The 22,982-nt window shown below is 40.3% G+C and overlaps 1 protein-coding gene across 1 annotated transcript in view; it reads left to right on the top strand.

The window, feature by feature from the left end:
• Nucleotides 1-22,982, top strand: part of LOC109938859 (proton myo-inositol cotransporter) — a 128,293-nt gene that overhangs the window by 55,594 nt on the left and 49,717 nt on the right. The window contains exon 4 of the mRNA XM_048610572.1: nucleotides 6,696-6,804. Coding sequence (XP_048466529.1) covers nucleotides 6,696-6,804 — 109 coding nt within the window. The remainder of the gene's footprint in view (nucleotides 1-6,695; nucleotides 6,805-22,982) is intronic.

Below are 22,982 nucleotides of genomic sequence, written 5' to 3' on the forward strand. Positions count from 1 at the left end.
AGCAATGTGGTATATCCTGAGTTGTACCAGCAGATGAAATCCTGGGTACTGGTTGAGCACAGTAGGCATGTACTTGATTCTCCGAACTGAGATGGCAGATTGATGCACCTGAAACATAAAACGGATTGTAATTCAACATATTTTATTCTGATAATTGGTGTTTAACAACAAGCAACCCTCAATCTCCAAGTACCTTCCAGACCTACCAGGGTGAGCCAGGACTTTCTCTGTGAGAACCCATTTAAAGATGGGTTGAGGAAAGCTTTTCTTTGAATAGACCCTACAAACCTGGCTGCCTGTACTAATAAATCAAATGTGTTTATGAGAAAACAAGTTGAAAACGCTTTGCACAGTGTGAATTGCCATATCTTTCCACGTGCTCACTTTGAGCACAGTTGCAACAGAACATAATCTCCCAATCCCATTTGGTTGTGGGTACATTTATGATGCAGAGGACACATAATATTTTTAGCCAGAGATGACTTGTTTGTACTGTGATGGCTTAGTGCTAAAGGCTATTTTCTAACTACAGTCACAACGTAACTGGAAAGAATGTGCTGATAATTTTGCCCCATTGTTCCACAAGCTGTCACAGAATGAACTACTCAGCACAAAAGTAATTCTACCTGTTTACTTGGTAACAGTAAAAAAACTTTTTTGTTTTATTATAACATGCACAACTTTACGGAAAGCAATAAAAAGGATTTCTAATCTATGCAACTTAAACTGTACCCCTTTAAAACCCTCAAATGTATACATGCTCAATCGCATGAAAAAAGACAGATACGATGAGTGAAAAACAATATGGACAGAGTAACTAGAATTCTGAGGATCAGACAACCAGACTACAATGTAGAAAATTGTTTTCTCTTGGACCTTTTGATTTTTATAATGGTGACATATAGTTGTCATTTGTTCTCCATTTGGATGGTTGATAGCTGGACCATGGTCTTCCTTGTTTTAGAATTCTTTGAATCTTTCTTGGTTTACACGCATGCGTGCCCTACACATATGCATCTTTTCTGTCTGCACGTTCTTGATGTTTCTCCTCCTGTGCTATCTTTGGCACTTTCAAATTTTTAACTCTCTGAAGCTCAACTGATAAGAAGCCTGTTGACAGGTAGAATCGTTAATTTGGAAGACTCTTGGTGCTGTTCAGTCTCAAATTCTCCCGTTTCAGAATGCAACAATGTATCACACAGTCAACAATATTTCAGTTCTTTGGTTTTGAAGTTGCAAAAAATCCTGATATTCTGGTTATAACAGTCCAAATGAAAAATGTAGTCTCTTAATATTATCTTGCTGTGAATATCATATTGCTAGCTCACCAAATTGCCAAAACTTGAAAACATTCATTGCCAAGGTACAGTGGAGCCTGTGGGTGCATTCGGTTTAACAAAATCTCAATTTGTATAGAAAGTTGTGTATTTCTTTAAAATTCCAATAACTACAGATTAGTGGGATCTTTACTGCATCGTGTTAACTACTTTGAGTTCTGAGCCATGTTACAGTAACCAATTTATCCAGCTCGTTTACTTTACAGTGATAGTAATACACTATAACTGATCAATGACAGTGCAAAGTTTTTTTTTGGTTGCAGTTTGGAACATGCTCTATTTAAATAGTGCAGTACTGTAGCACCAGTTATTAATAGCAAACAGTTACACATTCAACTCTCGGATGCATTTAATTCTGATGTAGTTGTCATGGTGATGAGCCATGAAGGTTTCTCAAAAGTCGTTGACTTCTAGTCTTTCAAACTGTATAGCTGGAGACTGTCAGCTCAAATCAATGTTAGCATAAGATGGGTTTAGATAAGTGATGCTCTTACAGTAAATATTTTGTGAAGCCAAGAAAATGTATCAAGTACCAAAGACTAATTCCATAATTATTCTATTGACTTTGATCCAGGTGTACATTTTTTTAATGTAGCTGTTAGGTTTTAGATATTTTCTGGAATTCATTGTCACTAGAACATTACTATGTACACTTCATCTTTCCCAGTTTCTGGTTCTAGAACTGATGATATCTAGAGACTGTGTGTGTGTAACAGGAAACACTTCCTCTATTCACTGTCTTTTGGAATGATCTCCCAACGTGGATGACCTCTTGAAATGATTACTCTGACCCTATCTCGGGTCCAGAATTGCATGAGATTAATAGGAGAGAATATTTAATACGGCTGGCCTCTCTCCCAAAGTATCATGAATACTTTGAAACAAATCAGGTGTCCACTAGCTTACATCAAAAACCTACAAACTGCCTTATACAGGGCACATCATGTTTCATTTACAATATATTATTCTGATTACCATTTAACGTGCAGTTTACAGTATATTGGAATTTAGTTTCTCCCTTATAGAACAGTTAATTTTTTAGAAATTTGACTGTTTTATGGCACTGGAACCAGATAACCAACAAAGCAAGATATTTAGCCTGCGTTAAATCTGAGCTAAAAATGGACAGTACTGTGTATAGTGCAGTAAATCTAATTTTTTTCTCCTCCACCATGGAACAAAGATTGTTTGACCAATATTTAGTTTTACCTAAGCCAAAATTGCCTCAAAATATTTCAGGTCTGACAAGCCTTGTTTTGGTTTTGGAGCCAGTCAGTTTCTGTGCTTCATGTTTAGCTGGGAAATGGGAAACGTTTGACACCTACTGTTGTACAACTTCAAGATCTGTCTAATGTTTTAGTATTTTGTTAATTGTTTGCTTGATCCCACTTTTTAAATCCATTCTGTGCACTAAGATTTTCACTGAATTAAATGTATGAGAAGAACAGTTTCAAAATAATTTTATTTTGACAAGTTGTTGACAAATTAATCTTGTTTTTGTGGAATGTCGCAAATGGCTGCTTACTATAGTCTAATAGAATATGAATATACATTGTAATGAAGAAAGGTGGGGTGGGGAGAGATCAAAATTTAATCTGATTCCCATGTCATTTGACTCCAGTCCATTTGCCACTTGAAATTCTCATTGTGGCAATATTGCTTTGGAAAGTTGCTGAATGATTGAAAAGTCAGAACAATTTAAGTTTTCAGATATTTGGGGTAACTACAAAACAACCAAATCAACCTACACTGTATTTTGATAGTTTGAGCCTTAATTAACTTTTGACTGATAAGTGTTCATTTGGAAGTTTCTCGTTTTCATTGCAACTGAGAAATACAAAAAAGTAAACACCTGAACCACACCTGTCATAATGCCTTCCATTATATTGTGAATCTTTTGGCACACTTCCCAGATAGTAACTGAAGACAACCAATGAAAAGCAAAACTGTGTAAGCTGGAAATCTGAAATACAAACGAAAAATGCTGGACGAACTGAACAGGGCAGGCAGCATCTGTGGACATGAAAACATTAGAGTTAGGAGCAAAAGTAGGCCATTCGGCACTTCAGACCTGTTCTGCCATTCAATGAAACCATGACGGATCTGGTTCCTTGTTTATCCAAGATTCATCAAGGACAATCTTGAGTAAGTTCTGTGACCATGACTGTACTGTTTTCTAGGGATGATGATTCCACAGACTCCTGCACCTCTAGGAGGAAAAATAAACCCTCCTCACCTCTATCTTTGAAAGTGAGGACTCTTTTATTATAAAATCTGTCTTCTCGTTCTGATCGCTCTTTCTGTCTCAAAATCAGAACTATCCTCTCAGAATCCACCCTGTCAAGTTCCCTCAGGATCTTGCATGGTTCAGTATGACCACCTCTCATTCTTGTAAAGTCCGATGGATGAAGGCCCAACCTGCTGACGACATCAGATGATAAAATCCCTGAAGCAGAGCTTTGCTATATAATGTCAATGGCAGTTTTTCTTGTACAATTGATCATTTCAGGAGCAAAGTTACGATAAAACATGATTAAATATTTTCCAGAAGTGCTACAATGGCAAAAACATTTTTAGCTTTAAACTTTTTAATTGATTTCTGTGATCTGTTTAAACATTTGATTTGATGCCATGATAAATCTGTTACAAGAGGCCTAATGTAACCAAGAAGATGAAATATATTCATGTTAGCAGACAATGTGTCAGAAAAATTAAAACTAGACTGGAGGGATTTATAAATTCAGCACTTGCAAGTCAAATAATTTTTCATGATAGTTTTAAAGACGGTACCTTGTCACATTAAACATATTGAGATTCTAGCCTTATTGTCATGAATTTGCTTTTCTATCAGAGTCCATAAGATCCTGGCTTCAGCTGATATTGAAGTGATCAATACCCTTTCCTTCCCAGTGTTGCAGAAGTTCTAAAGATGAATAATTTGTCAGTGACTAAACTTAATTGGCAAAATTATAAGTGGATTTACTATCGTTTAGATTGTGTTGTTAAAAAAAAACGAAGTTTTCTTACTCTGAAAACAATTGCAACTAAGAAAAACTGAATAGGACGAAGTCTTATAAACAAAGTGCCAAATTGGCCACAAAGTCTTGTAGCTCAATTTGAAAGCAAAAGGAGAAGAGAGAATACACAAATGGACAGATTTCAGGAAAGGGGCAAAGATTCTGTGTTCAGCAGACAATGGCTTGGACTTGTGGTAATAGCAATAGTGAGGTTTCCACTTCTACTTGATAAAACTGATGCAATTTCTCACATCTCCATGTCCATTTAAATATGGAGGGACAATTTGCAAGACAATGGAAGAAAGCAGCGGAGTGAGATTAATTGCAAAGTTCGTCAAGTTGCTAAAGTGCACAATGAGCTCCTATCCTGTATCATCAGTTCTCGAATTCTTTTTATAAGTTCAGAAATTGCTGTCAAAGATATCCTGCTCTTCCAAACATTGTGCGGTGCAGTTGAGGTATTTGCTATTAAAAAAACTTAAACTATTAAAAAACTAAATCAGTGACAGCAAGAACTGATAGCAGATGCTGGAGTCAGAGACACAGCAGGCCAGGCAGCATCAGAGGAGCAGGAAAGTTGATGTTTCGGGTTGAGACCCTTCAGAAAACTTAAATCAGCTATTATTGCAAACGATACCAAAGAAAATCTGACTCCGTTTTTAAATATTAATTACTCCTGACCCCTCTGTTCTTGAAATCTTTACTTTATAAATGTCGAGTCTCATTCATTCACTCGTAATTAAAGTGTTTAAAAATTTATGTAACTATACTTTGGATTTAAAATTTTCCCTCCATCCCCATGCACTTCTATCTTTGTCTTGCTTTCTGTATAATGCTTTACATATCTTTACAGCTTGCCATATGTTTCTTTCTTTGCTGCCAGTGAGGATTTGGGTCATTTGTGGACCAGTTATAACCTGTAAAACAAAATGGTTCATATAAAGTTTCTCCCATTCAGTGCTTCCCATACATATTCCATCTTGATACCATTTCCAAACTTAGTGTGTGGGGTTGGGTGGAAAGCTGAAAGAGCTGTGATTGGGAATGTGGGTGGCCCATGAGGTGGTTGGGAAAGGGAGACATGTGAATATTGGGTTGGCTGTTTTAGCTGCAGGGCTTTTATACAAGTAAAAGTCTACCTTTTTCAATGGCTTCCCTGGATCAGGAGATGACCCTCAAACCTCAATCATTTAGGCCATGTTCGTTCTGGGGGAAAAATTACAGTTGGAGCTCTGCAGCAGATATTGCTGCCTTAACTCTCCACCCCTAATCTTGTGTCTCAACGTAGCTTAGGAATTTGTCCTCTAGTTATGAGTAGAATTTAGGGCAGATCGGAGTTGTGATTAATTATTTACAAAGTGCTTGAGCAATTGCATTGTGAGTGTTCAACAGGCTTAACATTAAAGTTACTGTTGTATTTTTCTGTCTCCTTGTGCATTCACTCTTCACTCTTTCACCCTCGTGTGTGTGTGTGTGTGTGTGTGTGTGTGTATACACATGGCATTTAGGGATCCTGAAGACCAAGGAAAAAACTTAGATTTGATATCTGTATTTAAATCTCTTGCTGAGAATTTTCTGTTGGTGGTGATCTCTTGTTCTTGAATCTGTTACTGATTAGCAATGCCTGGTAGTATTTTCAGTGCTGAAACATATGGATAGTAATTGAAGTATTCAAGTATCAAAGCAGTCATATATGTATCCAATTCACTCCAAAAATTAAGCTACTTGAGTACTTGAATAAAACTACAGCTTGATCTCTCTAACTTTCACTTGTAGCTGAAATATTCTGTACTTTCTCAGTTTGGTTCTCTATTAAATGTTTCAGTTGTGACATTGTCAGTTGATGTATTTAAATTAGTTTCTACTTACCTTGCAGGCTTTTTAAGTGCCTGTAGAATACAAATCTATAGCTAATAGGTGCTTTACCATAGGTTCGTGGGGCAATGTTACTGCAATGCTACTTTGTAATTTCCTCTTATGAGGATATACTGAATTTCGTGCCACCTTTCTCTAAATTTATCTAACTTACATTTGAATTTTATTAAAGCTGAGCAGTTGCTGTGCTGAAGTGGTAGTGGGGAACATGAAGGGATATTTTTGTGACACCATGTCATATTCTGTTGTTGGAAATTGCCCAAAAACATTGTCAGTTGTCTGTATATTAGAGTTCATTGTAAATTAAATCATGCAAGAAACTGTCAGGAAACTGTATTGGTTTGTTGTCTTTTCTTTTGAATTTGCGACTATTAAAAACTCTTGTGCTGGAAATATGATGGAAGCCCAATGGTTTGTGTCGTGTGTGTGTGTTTATGTCAATGATGTGAATTCTCCTTTGTAATAGGTGGTACCGTGTTGTGGAAGATGATAACCTACCCCCCAACTCGTAGAGCACTGATAGTTGGATGTGGATTGCAACTCATTCAGCAACTTTCTGGCATCAACACAGTCATGTATGTACCCAATTCACTCCAAAAATTAAGCTACCAGAATTGAGTTGATTTTTAAAAAAATCTTGCTTACTCTCTACAATGCTACAAAGAATATTCTGAATTTGGCATTAAAACTTTCTTGTGCCTAGTAAGGAACTTTTTTTAGTGTGCTGTGAGTAATCAGACTCAAAGAAAAAAATGCTGGGGACTAAATTGAAGTTGAAACAAAATAGAGACGTAGGATTCACAAAGTGAACCTATGCATTTTGATTATCATTAAAGGAGCTTTGCTGCTTGCTATTTCAATTATTTTAGAACCCAGCTAGCACCAATTCCATTGTGAAATTTCTAAACACATCCGTTGGGGATGAATATCCTAAATGGCTAGCACTGCTTGTGGCCAAGTACTTGCACCTCTTCTGGAAAATGTGAATTGTTGCAACTGCTCCTTTTTGAACACTGCACTGGAAGCCTTGGTATGAAAAATGGAAAGTAGGAAAGATGTTTTGTAGGAGAGAGAGATTTCTGCAGGGAGTAAGCAGACCTTCCAGACACATGCCTAAGAGTCAGTGGAAATGCATAACTATGGAGGTCAATGCTGGAAACCAAGCCTCAAGGACCTTAGTACAATGATGTCAATAACCTCACCTCAATTCAGCAGAAGCCCCTCGATCCCCATCACTCATCCACCAACACGTTTGATCAATTGGGTTTTTTTTTATTATTCATTATGGAACGTATGATTGACTGGCAAGGTCAGCAATTGCAGCCAATCCCGAATTGCCTTGAAGTGAGTGGCCTAGGAAAGAAAAGGTTGAACCACAATGTTTCAGGTCTGGAGTCACGTACAAGCCAGATGGGGTAAGAATGGCAGATTTTCTTCTCTAAAGGATATTAGTGAACTAGATATGTTTTTCAGACAATCATCAACAGCTTATGGCCATCTTTATTGATAGTAACTTTTTAATTCCAGATATGCAATTTGAAGTACATTTAAAATCCACCAGCTACCATGATGGGATTTGAACCCTATCCCCAGAGCATAAGCCTCGGTCACCAGATCACTAATCCATTGATTTTTGCCACTGCCTCCCATTCCTGTCAATTCACATGATCCTACAACTTTCACACCTGCATCATCTACTTGTGTGCACACTGCCAGCTGAATAGCGATTACAATGTCTCAATACATCTCACAGCAAATTGACAGACTTCTAAACCATGTTTTCTCTCGTAGGAGGTGACAGCATATAAAATTACACCCTGGTCCAAACCAGAGGTGTGCAGATGCAGCCAATCTTGTACCTAGTGCAGCTTTTCTAATTCCACCTATCTTAATGTATGAACTATAAATGATATAAACATGCAGCTCATACTTTTGCTCTCCACCCAACCAAATCCACAACCTCTCTTCATATACTAAGGACCAACAACCTGGCTTTGCAATGATAAACTGCAAGAAGACAATGATAGAGACAGATTTTAATTATAATTCTCACTCACGCTGTCAGCTTAGATCCTGACTCTGCAGTTGAGTGGCAGGATCAGACCACTCATGCTAATGTCACACCATGTGCTGAAGACTGAGCAGATGGCAAAGGTGGTATAAGCAAATAGTCATAGAACCCTGACAGAGTGGAAACAGGCCACCTGGCCCAACAAGTCCACACCAACCCTCCAAAGAGCATCCAACACCAACCATCCCAAAGTCCCATTTCCCATGGTTAATCCACCTGACCTACACACTATGGGAAGTTTAGCATGGCCAATCCACCTAACCCGCACATCTTTGGACTGTGGGAGGAAACAGGAGCACGTGGAGGAAACACGCACAGACACTGGGAGAATGTGCAAACTCCACACAGATGGTCGCCCAAGGCTGAAATTGAACCTGGGTCCCTGGCACTGCGAGGCAGCAGTGCTAACCACTGAGTCACCGTGCCACGCCTGTTGCTGAATGTCTGCTCGGTATGTTAAGTTGAGGTGTTCGCTGGTGAATTGAGCTTCAGATTGCACTCCTGCAACCATTTGTGACACATTGCCAGTTGGGGATATAAAAATTAGGAACGTGAGTAGATCCAACAAATTTATTTTGGATTCATGCTTAGAAGAAGTCTAACTAATGCCAAATGAAGATCGAATGTTGGGAAGGCCAATGCAACACAAGACTAAATTCATTGATCTAGGAAAAGTTAATGACTAAAGAGGGAACCTTGAGATTACTTGAATTCATGGAGTCCCTAATAGGTTGGTACAGCTATTACAGGATATATGAAAGGAGTTCCATGCAAGAGCAAGGTACAGTGTTAGGGAATAGAGTTTAGACATCAAAATTTGGGTTGTGCCAAAGATGGGCATTGATGCTGTTAATTGTCATGCATGTTTGAATTGAGCAAGTGAATCAGGAAGTGCCGTTTCCTAATATTTGCATCCAACATTGAGCTACATGGTGGATAAATGTGAAGATGACCAAGTATCTCGAGAACAGGAGGAAAAAAAAGTGAAAAACTGGATATTTCAATGGATGAAAGACCTAGGTTATGAACTGTCTGTTTGAGCTAGAGTAAATGATTGGTATGAAGGTGTAGAGATTTTGGGTAAAGATCTAGATAACGTGAGTAAGACCATAAGACACCAGGAGCAGAAATTAGGCCATTCGGCCCACCGAGTCTGCTCCGCCATTCAATCATAGCTGATAAGTTCCTCAACCCCATTCTCCTGCTTTCTCCCCATAACCCTTGATCCCCTGGATAATCAAGAACCTATCTATCTCAGTCTTAAATGTACTCAATGACCTGGTCTCTACGATCTTCTGTGGCAGTGAATTCCATAGATTCACCACTCTCTGGCTGAAGAAGTTTCTCCTTATCTCTGTTCTAAAAGGCCTTCCTTTTACTCTAAAGCCCTCTAGGACCCTCGGGTCCTCCAATGGAAGCATCTTCCCAACGTCCACTTTGTCCAGGCCATTCAGTATTCTGAAAGTTTCAATTAGATCCCCCCTCACTCTTCGCATTGGTGTTTAGTATAGTCCCAGAGTCCTCAAATGTTCCTCGTATGTTAAGCTTTCCATTCCTGGGACCATTCTCGTGAACCTCCTCTGAACCTGATCCAGGGCCAGTACATCCTTCCTGAGATATGGGGCCCAAAACGGCGCTCAATACTCCAAATGTGGCCTGACCAGAGCCTTATAAAGCCTCAGTAGTACATCCCTGCTTTTATATTCAAGCCCTCTCAAAATAAATGCATTGAGAAAATAGTCCATGATTTTATTCTTCTTACCAAAGTGCATGACCTCACACTTGCCCACGTTGTACTCCATCTGCCACTTCTTTGCCCACTCTCCTAACCTTCTACAGTCCTTCTAAAGCCTCGCCACCTCCTCAATACTACCTGTCCTTCCACCTATCTTTGTATCATCTGCAAACTTAGCCAGAATTCCCACAGTTCCTTCATCTAGATCATTAATATACAAAGTGAAAAGTTGTGGTCCCAGCACTGACCCTTGCGGAACACCTCTTGTCACGGCTGCCATCCTGAGAAAAACTCCTTTATCCCTACTCTCTGCTTTCTGCCAGACTGCTCATCTTCTATCCATGCTAGCACCTTGCCTCTAACACTATGGGCCCTTATCTTACTCAGCCTCCTGTGTGGCACCTTATCAAAGGCCTTTTTGAAGTCCAGGTAGATAACATCCATTGGTCTTTGCTATCCTTGGACTACCCTGCTCGTTACTTCCTCAAAGAATTCTAGCAGATTTGTCAGGCATGACCTCCCCTTGATGAAACCACACAGACTTTACCCTATTTCACTATACACTTCCAAATATTCAGCAATCTCATCCTTTACAATGGACTCCAAAATCTTATTCACGACTGAGGTTAGGTTAATCGACTTGTAATTTTCCATCTTTTGCCTTACTCCCTTTTTAAAAAGGGGTGTCACGTTAGTGATCTTCCAGTCCTCTGGGACCCTCCCTGACTCTAGTGATTCCTGAAAGATCACCACTAACGCTTCCACTATCTCTTCAGCTATCTCCTTTAGAACTCTGGGGTGTAGTCCATCTGATCCAGATGATTTGTCCACCTTCAGGCCAATCAGTTTTACTAGAACCTTTTCCTTGGTGATGGCCACCATACTCAGCTCTGCCCCCTGACTCTCTCGAATTTTTGGGATATTACTCGTGTCATCCATCATGAAGACTGATGCGAAGTAATTATTCAGTTCCTCAGCCATTTCCTTGTTCCCCTCCACCGTCATTTTCCAGTGGTCCAATGTCCACTTTTGCCTCTCTTTTGCCCTTTATATACGTAAAGAAACTCTTACAGTCTTCACTTTATATTACTGGCTAGCTTACCCTCATATTTAATCTTCTGAGTAGCTGGGTTCAATGGCAGCAGATGGTGGAAGTTTGGGAATTGAAATTGAAACAGCAGTGAGCTTTGCTGAAAATGGAAGAAATGCACTGAAGAATTGTTTGATACTTTCAGTTTCAGCAAAACTTTACTATCTGCAAGACCATTGTGAGACTAGCTTTGTTAGATGACCTGAGGTACATAAAGAGATGATGATTGGATACTAATGAAATTTGGGATTTATTTTTTTTAAAAATGCATTGGGGGTCAGTGCATATTATTGAAGGAAATAGCTGAGATGAGATTGAAATGATATGATTTATCTTTTGCAGAGAGAGAACATGTGATGAGGCTGGTGATAGAGATTGGACTGCCAGGGTGATGAGGGAGGCCCAAGACTGGACAGAAAGATGGGTGGCAAGGAACCTGAATGTAGAAGGATTGGAAGAGGAATAATTGACAAACCAGAGGAAATCAATAAGGGTGATCAATCAGCACTGAGGTTACCTAAGTAAACTGGGAGAAGCAGAAAGACTATAAGAATTGACTATTTGGGCCCTTAAGCCGCCATCACCATTTAATACAATTGGAGCTGTTTTTCTGCCTCAAATCTGCTTTTGTTCCATGCATCTCTGATTCTATGAAGGACTAAATACCTATTACTTTGCAGTCTTTGAATATATTCATAGAAGCATCCACAACCATCCTGGTAAACAATCCCAAAGGAGCATCCCTGTGAATAAAGAATTTCTCCTTAATTACGAAAGAATCAACCCTTTATCCTGAAGCTGCACTACATCCTGCCTTCCTTTAGCAAGAGGGTAATTATCTCTGTCAACCTCCCTGAGCCCATTCATGATCTTCTGAGCGTACTTCTGACAGCTGGTCAGCAGTTTGGTTTTTGTGATAATCTGAAAATTGTGAAGTATTCGTATTACCACTTTGGAACCAAAAATACACCCAATTAATTTGGAAAATGACTTGATTTTTCTGTCTCATAACACCTTCATGTGCCTTCACTTTAAATGTTGACAGTTACTCATATACTTTATTGCTGTAGTGCTGAATCGTTGTAGTGTCAAATTTAGAAATAATTCATCATTCTGAAGAACTTCAGATTGGTACAATCTTGAATATCATGATACAGGAATAACAATTTCCTTTCTCAAGACTGCACTGTTTTCTTTGTCCAGGTTAACCATTTAGTCTAATCCCATCTATTTTCATTTCATATCCTTTAGTAATTCCTTTCAAAGTAGTTATTACCTTCTGAATGAATTTGAGAACTAATTCATGAGGGTTTCAAATGCTCAATATGGAATCTTTTTATTACTTTTAATTTAAAAAGAACATTGTCTGTCTGTTTTAGTTTAATTACAATGTGGTGCATAACCAGATGCATCATAAATCAACTCATAAGGACTGGCAAAGTTGTATATCTTCTCTACAGTGCAGGATACTGTACATGCTGTTGTGGCAGCAACCGTGTCCATTTATTCACATTACTGCTTCTGCTTCTCCCATTCTACAAGTCATCAGCCCACAATCTCTTGGGCTTTACAAGCTGCAGATGGTGTAAGTATGTTCTTTCCTTCCCACAGTCCTGCCCTTGTGTGGTTCTTTCAGTTACTAAAGAATGGCCACCTAGCCAAGCAGTGGTAGAAGAGCAGGAAATTGTGATAAAGAAATATCATTCATAGCCACCAGCTCAGATATTGACAATAAAATCAGACTTGTGCATGGTAAGACATCTGGCACAATGAGCTTGCAGCTGAGCAAGAGGCTCACTACAGGCCCTAGTATGGCTGAGGATGATATTATACAGCAGAATTAATGTGCAAGTCTAATGTAAGAGCTTTGAATAGTTTACAGAAGAAAGCTGATAGATGTAAGTTCTGAAATTCTGGATTCATTGACTCTAGGCTTTCTGGCTTGTCTGCCAATGTCAAAAGAGCATGAAATCCATCACTGGGGCCTTTGTACAGGGCTTTGTGCTGAGTATGGAACCCATTGTCTTCATGAAATCGACAGTCAACTCATTCACATACTTACGGACCCAATGATGCAACAACTAACAGCTAACTGCTGTCATCTTGGCTTCTACTGCTGTACGGACATAACCTATCTAATGTCTAGCTTCTGAAGTGGAAGTTCAGACTTAGATCATGCAAATTGAGCTTGCTATCATCATAGTGCTCAGAGAGGCTTGTGGAGTGATGCAGCAGTCCCAACAATATGACTTCCAATAGACCATGAAGGTTGCTGAGGTGTTACCATGTTGGAGTTTGGCACATGTACAGTGAAGTATAAACCATTGGTCCTTTACTCAGGATGGTGGCATTTTCCTACTTGCCCATCCATCAGTACCTTTGCTGTTGCCTGACAGCCAACCAACCCATATTTCTGCTGTCAAGACGACACTGATGGAAGCTGGGGTTTTCCAGGCCTATGGCGGTTTTGAGGTCATCCTACAAGGCAATCTGCATTCTTCCCTGCAAAAGTTTGCAACCTTTCACAAGCCATGCTGCTGAGGTAGCACCATGTGGAAGCAATAGACCAAGTGAAAACTCTCAGAAGACGGAGTTTGATTTTTACTTTCACGTTTGTAGCCAGGGAAGAAAGGTTCATACCTTACCTTGCCATTAAAAACAATTGGAGTGGTGTTTAATATCATAGATGAATAAGTTGATCGTGGCCACACTGGTCAGAAAGGATGTGAATGTCTTCTTTACCGCCCCCATCCCCTGGTCATTTTTTTTTATGCTGATATCTGTAGGAGCTGGATATGACTGGCAGTATGCTCAAACTGCTAATGTTGTAGTTGTTTTTCCACTCTGGAAATCCTGGACTATCCCAGTTCAATCAAGTTGGGGAACTATTGGTTTCAATTTGTGTAAGCAGCATAATTGACATTGACAAGAGGACAGCAATTCTGTTTTGAATGAAAATCTTCAACAGTTCAATTTCTTTTGCCAAGTGCACACCAGAAAATGATTGGTTTCACCTTAAGACGTAGGAGCAGAAATTGGGTCATTTGGCCCATCAAGTCTGCTCCGCCATTCAATCATGGCTGATAATTTCTCAACCTCATACTCCCACCTTCATCCTGTAATCTTTTGATTCCCTTAACAATCAAAAGCCTACCTATCGTTGTCTTAAATATACTGAATGATCCGACCTCCACGGCCTTCTGTGGCAATGAATTCCATAGATTCACACTTTCTGGCTGAAGAAATGTCTCCTCTGTTGTAAAGGTTCTTCCCTTTACCCTAGGGCTGTATCCTCAGATCCTAGTCCCTCCTGCTAATAGAAACATCTTCCCACTGGCCATTCTATCCAGCACTTTCAGTATTCTGTAAATTTCAATTAGATACCCCCTCATTCTTCTCAACTCCGAGTATAGACTTGGAGTCTTCAAACGTTCCTCATATGTTAAGCCTTTCATTCTTGGGGTCATTCTTGTGAACCTCCTCTGGATCCGCTCCAGGGCCATTACATTCTTCCTGAGATATGGGGCGTACAATTGCTCACTTCTAAATGAGGTCTGACCAGAGCCTGATAAAGCCTCAGAAGTACGTTTCTGTTTTTGTATTTTAGTCCTCTCAAAATAAATGCCAACATTGCATTTGCCCTGCTGACTACTGACTCAACCTGCAAGTTAACCTTCAGAGAATCCTGGACTAGAACTCCCAAGTCCCTTTACACTTCTTCAGATTTAAGTTTACTGCCCGGTTAGAAAATAGTCTCTGTCTCTGTTCTTACTACCAAAGTGCATAACCTCATACTCTCCCATGTTGTATTCCATCTGCCACTTCTTCGTCTAATCTTCTAATCGATCTAAATCCTTCTGCAGCCTCCCCACCTACTCAGTACTACTGTCCCTCCACCTATCTTTGTATCATCTGCAAACTTAGCCAGAATGCCCTCAGTTCCTTCAGCTAGATCTTTAATGTATAAAGTGAAAAGTTGTGGTCCCAACACTGACCCTTGCAGAGCTCCACTAGTCAGCAGCTGCCATCCTAAGGAGGACCTTTTTACCCTTTCATTTTGTAGTCACACCATTTGTTGAGAATGCTGGTTCAGAGGGTCAGTTCTATTTGTCTTTTAATTATTTGCGGCACCTTGTGTTTCATGCACGTGAATACATCAAATCCCACTGTGCTGCACTTCTTTGCACCCACTCAATCTGTAATCCCTTCAGATTCTGTTTGTCCTAATTACAACATGCCCTCCTTTTTTTTTTGTTGTATCAGCAAATTTAGATACATTATTTTCTGCCCCCTCCTCCAAATCATTAATATAGATAGTAAATAAATGAGGCCCTAGAACTGATCTCTCCACTATTTGCACCTTTCCAGCCTGAGCAAAACCACATTAGTCCCAACTCTGTCTTGTGTATAAGCCACTCCTCAATTTATGCTAATATATTATCCACAATATTGTGAGCTCTTATCTTGTGCAACTTTATCGAATGTCTTCTAGAAATTCAAATGCACATCTACCATTGCCCCTTTACCAACTCTGCTTGGTATATTCTCAAGGAACTCTTAACAAATTTTCCCTACCACGTCATTGGTACGTATATGGACCAAGAGAATTGGATTTTGCCCCTCATATGCAAAGATCATTGCCAGCTCAAAAGATGTCCTGAATCTTCGCACCAAGTATGCAGCACAGCCTTCATGACCCTGTCTTTGCTGCAGAGAGCCATATCTATTCCTGTAACTATGCTATCTGCTATTATTACTACATTTCTCTTCTCCCCTCCAACTTGAAAGGCACTCAGGACTATGATGCTGTGGTTAGTTTGCTCCCTGCAACCTGTGCCCTCATCCACACCAGGACTGGGAGCCTTAAACCTATTGGATAAGGGTGCTTGCAGAGGCTCCACCTAAGCTAAATTCCAGATCGCCATAACTGCTTCACTCACAGTAATGCCCTCCTAGCCCTGGACACCAATCAAATTTGATGTGATTAATCTAAGGGGTGTCACTGCCTCCTTAAATGGTATCTCTTGCCCCTTCTGATGTATCAGTGTCTACAGCTTATGGACTCTGAATCAAAGTTTCTCGAGGAGCCATCTGTATGGCATAAATCAATTTAATTTGGATAGTTAAATATTTTAGATATGAATTGCTTTAACTATCCTGTTCAACTGTAATAATGTCTCCTGATTTAAACCAACTGGCCAATCGAAGGACATCGAATAAATACCAATCTCTTGGTATCTCTTTTCCTGTGACATCACCCTTTTGCTCTTATAGAAGGAAAGAAGTTGAAGGGGATCTCTGGGTTTTTTTTTAAACCTCTCATTGTCACTGCCCTTCGTACACAGATCCACACTTCTATTAATGAAGCTGTTGACCAGCATTCTTGCGTTGTTTGAGAAAATGCTGACATTGCTTTCTCTTGCTGTTTATGAAGCTGCTGTCCCCATTCTCTTTCATGCTGTTTCAGAAGCAGAGACTCTTCTCTTTCTCTCCCTGACCTTTTCACAGTGATGCTGACTCACTACACTTCTGAGACGGCATCTCAGTGAAGCAAACTCACTACGCACAATTCCTACAAAAGCAACTGGGTAGCTTCCCTTCAGTGGATGAGGTATTGAATACAAAACCAAGGATGCAGTGCTAGCATTGTATAAAATACTAGGTAATCCACAACTTGAGTTTTGTACACTACTTGAGAAGGAGCAAAAATTGACCTCTTGGGAAATAGGCAGGGCAGGTGACTGAGGTGTTAGTGGGGGGGAGCACTTATGTGCCAGTGCTCATAGTTTTGCTATTGGTTTTAAAATTCCTATGGAAAATGATAGCCCTCTTCTAAAGTTCAAGTTCTAAATTGGTGTAAGGCTAACTTTGACGGTATCGGCAAGAACTTTCAAAAGTTGACAGGCTATTCTCGGGTAAAGGAATGGTTGGAAGGTGGGTGGCCTTCAAAAGTGAGATTGAGTCCAGAGGCAGTATGGTCCTGTTAGTTTGAAGGGCAAAGCTGGCAGGTGTGAGGAATGCTGGATGACGAGAGAAATTGAGGCTCTGGTGAAGAAAAAGGAAAAAGCACATGGTAGGTGTGGAGAGCTAGGATCGAGTGAATCCCTCTGATTATGAGGGCATTAAGCATAGACTCGAAGTTGGAAGGCAAAAAGGGACGCGATAGCTTTGACAAAAAGGGTTAAGGAGAATCCAAAAGTTTCCACAACTACATTAAGGGCAAAAGAGTAAATAGGGAGACAATAGGGCCCTGTAAAGACCTACAAGGCTGTCTGTGTGGAACTGTAGGAAATGAGTGAGATATTAAATACGTATTTTGTGCCAGAATTTGCTGTGGAGAAGAATTTGCAAGCCAGAGAACTTGGAGAAATAAATAGTAATAGGTTGAAAAATGTCCGTATTATAGAGGTGGTTGTGCTGGACATCTTAAAACACAGTGAGGTGGATCAATCCCCAGGACCAGATCAGGTATATCCCAGGACTTTGTGGGAAGCTAGGGAAGAGATCGCTGGCCCCTTTACTAAGATATTTGTATCATGGATAGCCAAGGGTGAGGTGCTAGAAGACTGGAGGGTAGCTAATATGGTGCCATTATTTAAGAAAGGTGGTAAGAAGAATCCAGGGAACTGTAGACCTGTGAGCCTGGCATCGGTAGTGGGTATGTTATTGGAGGGGATTCTGAGGGACAGGATTTACATATATTTGGAAAGGCAAGGATGGATTAGGGACAGTCAATATGGCTTTGTGTGTCGGAAATCATATCTTTCGAATCATATCTTTTTTGATTGAGCTTTTTGAAGAATTGCCAAAGAAGATTGAAGGCAGAGTGGTAGATGATATGGACTTCAGCAAGGCATTTGTCAAGGTTCCATATGATAGACTGATTAGCAAGGTTAGATAATATGAATCCAAGGAGAGCCGAGCTATTTGGATATAAAATTGGCTTGAAGGCAGGAAATGGGTGGTGGTGGTGGTGGTGGTGGAGGGTTGTTTTTCAGGCTGGAGGTCTGTGACCAGCGGTGTGCCACAAGAATTGGTGCTGGGTCCACTGCTTTTTGTCATTTATATAAATGGGTGTGAATTATAGGAGGAATGGTTTGTAGATTTACAGATGACACCAAAATTGCTGCAGTAGTCACAGTGAAGAGGGTTATCTCAGAATACAATGTGACCTTGATCTAATGGGCCGAGGAGTGACAGATGGAGTTCAATTTAGGTAATGAGGTGTTGCATTTTCATAAGGCCAATCAGGGCAGGACTTATACAGTTAATGGAAAGGCCCTGGGGAGTGTTGCTGAACAAACACCTTGGGTGCAGGTTCATAGTTCCTTGAAGGTGGAGTCACAGGTGCAAGATAGTGAAGAAGGCATTTGGTACACCTGCCTTTATTAGTCAGTACATTGAGTGTAGGAGTTTGGATGTCATGTTGCAGCTGTACGCGACTTTGGTTAAGCCAGTTCAGTGATCAATTCTGGTTTCCTTGCTATAGGAAAGGTGCTGTTAAACTTGAAAGGGTGCAGTAAAGATGTTGCCAAAATTGGAGGATTTGAGCTAAAGGGACAGATTGAATAGGCTGGGCCTATTTTCTCTGGAGCATTGGAGACTGAGGGGTGACTTTTACAGGTTTATAAAATCATGAGCATGGATAGGGTGAATAGCCATGGTCTTTGTCCCAGAGTAGGGATGTCCAAAACTAGAGGGCATAGATTTAAGGTGAGAGGGGAAAGATCTAAAAGGGACCTAAAGGGCAACTTTTTCATGCTGAGTATGATGTGTGTATGGAATGAGCTGCCAGAGGAAACGGTGGAGGCTGGTACAATTACAACATCTAAAGGCATCAGGATGGATGTATGAATAGGAAGAGTTTAGAGGGATATGGGTCAAATGCTGCCAAATGGGACTAGATTAATTTAGAATATCTGGTTGGCATGGATGAGTTGGACTGCAGGATCTGTTTCAGTCCTGTACAATTCTAATTCGAAGTGCTTGACCCCACTATCAAAGACAACTTCCGTCATTATGCTGATAATTGAGACGAGTAGATGTCTAGATTGGATTTGTCTTGTTTTTTGTAAATAGGACATTTGGCTTCTACCCAACAATGTGGAAAATTGTTTGAGTTGCAGTGGTCTTGGAACAGCTTGGCTATGGGTATGATTCATTCAGAAGGACGTGCTTTTGGCATTGGCCTGTAGTTGGGACCGTTTGACTTTGTATCCGATACCTTCAGCTGTTTCTTCATATCATATGGAGTGAATCAAATTGTCTGAAGATTGATATCTGTAATCCTGGAATCCTTGAGAAGGCGGAGATCCGTAATCAAGTCAGCATTTCCTACTGAAGATGATACAAATGGTTTAGTCTTGTCCTGCACTGATGTGCAGGTCTCTGCCATAGTTCTGGAGCCTCCTTGTGCACTTAAATTGTTTATTCCGTCATAAATGGTGGGGGCATGAGAGTTTTTAATAGGTTGAGGTGTTGCTTGCTTCTCTTTAACATGCTGCTTTCACTTCTAGCATGCATGTAGAACTATGTTTTAACTTGGATTTGGAGTCGCATGTAGTTGTGCACAGCAGGACAACACGCATTGAGGGTAAAGGGGTGGAGTGTGTTGAAGTTTGCGTTAGAACTGTTTCTGGGGAAAACAAAAGTGAATGGAAAGAATGAATTATAGTAGAACAGGGCTAAGCACAAAGTTTCTAAGGTTCTTTGACACTGTTGGGTGGAGCTGACATGCAATTTCTTCATGGAACGCCTTCCAGACGAAGTCATAAGACACCAGGACAAGGAAGTGGTGGCAGTAATGCTGGAATCAAGCACAAAGTAACTGCATACAGCACACAAAAAAAAGTTCAAGCATCTCACCATGCAGGTTAGTGAACTTGCCTTTTAATGGCCCATCGCCACCTTTCTGTGGGTCCTCCACCTTTTGGAAGAAGTGTTCCAAAGACATTAAACCCTCGAAGAAAAGTATTCTCATCTGTCTTCAATGTAAACAAATTGCAAACAATGAATCCAGTTCTAAAGTCTTACATAAGACAAAACATTCTTTCCACATCAGCCGTATGAGGTCCCCTCAGGATCTTGTATGTTTCAATCATGTCATCTCTTATTCTTCTAAAGTCTAGTCTATAGAAGTTTATCTATAGAAGACTAACTTGTCCAACTGTTTCTTATAAGGCAACCAGACAATTCTCAGTATTGGTCCATTCCATTATTCAGTACCTCTTGCATCCTTAAATGGGGAGACCAGTGCTGTATACAGCACTTAGATGTGGTTTCACCAATGTCCTATATAATGGAAGAATTACCTGCATACTAAACTTTTGTGACTCATGAATTAAGACACCCAGATCCCTCTGGGCAATAAATGCTGACCTAGCCAATGATGCCCTCATTCTGTGAATGAATTTTAAAAAATGAAAGAAATATGTAATTTACTTCCTCCTTACCGGTGACCCTGCTTCCTAAACCTCTTGCTGATTGATCCTCTTCATTGTTTTAGACCCTCCACAATGCTCTGAATTGTGGTTTCTTGCCACTTCCAAGTGGTGAACCCTTGCTGATAGTGAAGTCTTTAGGTGAATAGGCATGATCACATTTGAAAATTATTTTTTTCAAAATGAATCTTAATAGCCCCAGTACTTCTGAACTATTGGAAGTCTCTGTTTGATATTAGAGCTCAACCTTTGAATCAGGAAAGGAAATTGGCAGTTGAGACAAGGAGAGGAAAGAGGTCACAATAGGAGGTCACCAATGGGGAGGGGCCACAAATGGAATGTTGGGCGTGGGGAAAGGCCAAATGTTGGAGTTTGGAGAGACAGGCCACAAGTTGGAAGTCGTGTAGTGGGGCAGGTGCTGATTGGTTTTCACAGGAAAGTATGTTAAAACAAATTTCTCAATTCTCACATTACAGGCCCATTACGTTTGTGATCTTGATGTGAAACAACCTTAAGTGGGGCATTTTTATGTAGATTTACTGTTGCATACTTTTGCATTGCATGCTTTCCCATTAACCTGGTCCCTGTAGTTAAGGTGGCCCCATTCTTCCATAAAAGGGTTGTTATTTCTGGGAACTTATTTATCTTTGCAGCCATAATAGACTGCTTCATCAATAAACTTGCTTAGTGGTTTGTCATTTACACTCTGGTCCTGAAAGAAAAGGCAGAATATTTATAAATCACAAACCTTGATCCTCAACGTGATGTCTCTGGTAGGAGTCTGTAAATCCACAACTGAATATAACACTTTTAGCTATTAGCAAGTGTATATTTTTCTAATAATCCTGAATCCTAGTTTCTGTGTCATGTGTTTGTGCAAAAATCTCTATTTAAAGTTGACTTGGTTAAATTATTTCACTTCTGTGTTCTTGCCAATGTATTTGTTTAACATTTGAGAGTTTCAGTTTAACATTGTTTGCTACAGACCTCCTTCCTTTTGTTCAGACTTGTCTTCCCATGCTTCCACTACTGTACTAACTACCCCTGCCCTCAGTTCCTATTTCCTAATCCCTATCAACTCTGATTCCTCCTCTGTTCTTGTATTTTAAAGTCCACTTTTCTACTGCACTTGCACTTAGGCCTTAGGTGTATCTGTCTGCACTGGCCAGCTTCTGCCACTAGCTGATGTATTCATTTAACATTACATCTGATGTTTTATTCTGTATTTACAGCACTTGTATTTCTACGTTAAAATACATTTTATTTTAAAGGTTATTTTAATTCTGAATGACACCAGTTCAACTTAATGTTTTCTGTTTTCTGTTGCGAGATCCTGAAATGCCAAACTGTACAAAGATTCTTTCATAGTTGGTTATTCATTTAGCAAGTTCTTTCAGATGGGGTTGCACAATACTGCACGTGTATGGTACAGTATTTTAGCTTGTGCATAGGTTCCTTCTGACATCTCTTGCTCAGAGAAAACAATCTCCGGTTTCAATTTTGATTTCTATGAGAACCTATGATTCACTTAAAAGTCTATTCATTGAAAATTGCAATTTTCAGGAAGGCAAGCACAACTTTTAAGTGAAGATTTGCTGTGTTTCAGTATATGGCTAGCTTCATCTAGATTTTATCTTTACTGTGATCCACTAATGTGGTATATTGTATCTGCTGTTTCCAGTGCGGCCTCCACTACATCAGGGAAACCAAGCGGAGGCTTGGAGACCGCTTTGTGGAGCACCTATGCTCGGTTCGTGACAAACGACAACACCTCTTGCGAACCACTTCAACTCCCCCCTCCCACTCCTTGGAAGACATGTCCATCCTGGCCTCCTCCAGTGCCACAACAATGCCACCGAAGGCTGGAGGAACAGCACCTCCTATTCTGCCTGGGAACCCTGCAGCCCAATGGCCTCAATGTGGACTTCACGAGCTTCAAAATCTCCCCACCCCTGACCTCATCCCAACACGAGCCCATCTCATCCCCGCCTCCTTGACCTGTCTGTTTTTTCTCCCACCTATCTGCTGCTCCCACCTCACTGACCAACCCCCCATCCCAACTCCCTACCTACACTCATCTGTACTGGCTTCAGCCCCGCCTCTGTCTACTGTTGACCTATCTGCTCCTCTGTCCACCTTCTCTCCCCGTCTCTCTCTTTATTTCAGAGCCCCCTTCCCCTCCCCCATTTCTGAAGAAGGGTCCAGACCTGAAACGTCAGCTTTCCGGCTCCCCTGATGCTGCCTGGCCTGCTGTGTTCATCCAGCTCTACGCTTTGTTATCTTAGAATACTGAATAATCTTCATATGAGAAGCATGTTTCCTCTTATGGGTCAGTTCTGAACCAAGGTGCAATGTTTTAAAATTCAGGTTGCCTTTTCAGGAAGAGATGGAATTTTTTTTTTCCCCTTTTAGAGGAT

The sequence above is a fragment of the Rhincodon typus genome, chromosome 22 (assembly GCF_021869965.1).
Source record: "Rhincodon typus isolate 14 chromosome 22, sRhiTyp1.1, whole genome shotgun sequence".
Lineage (NCBI taxonomy): Eukaryota > Metazoa > Chordata > Chondrichthyes > Orectolobiformes > Rhincodontidae > Rhincodon > Rhincodon typus.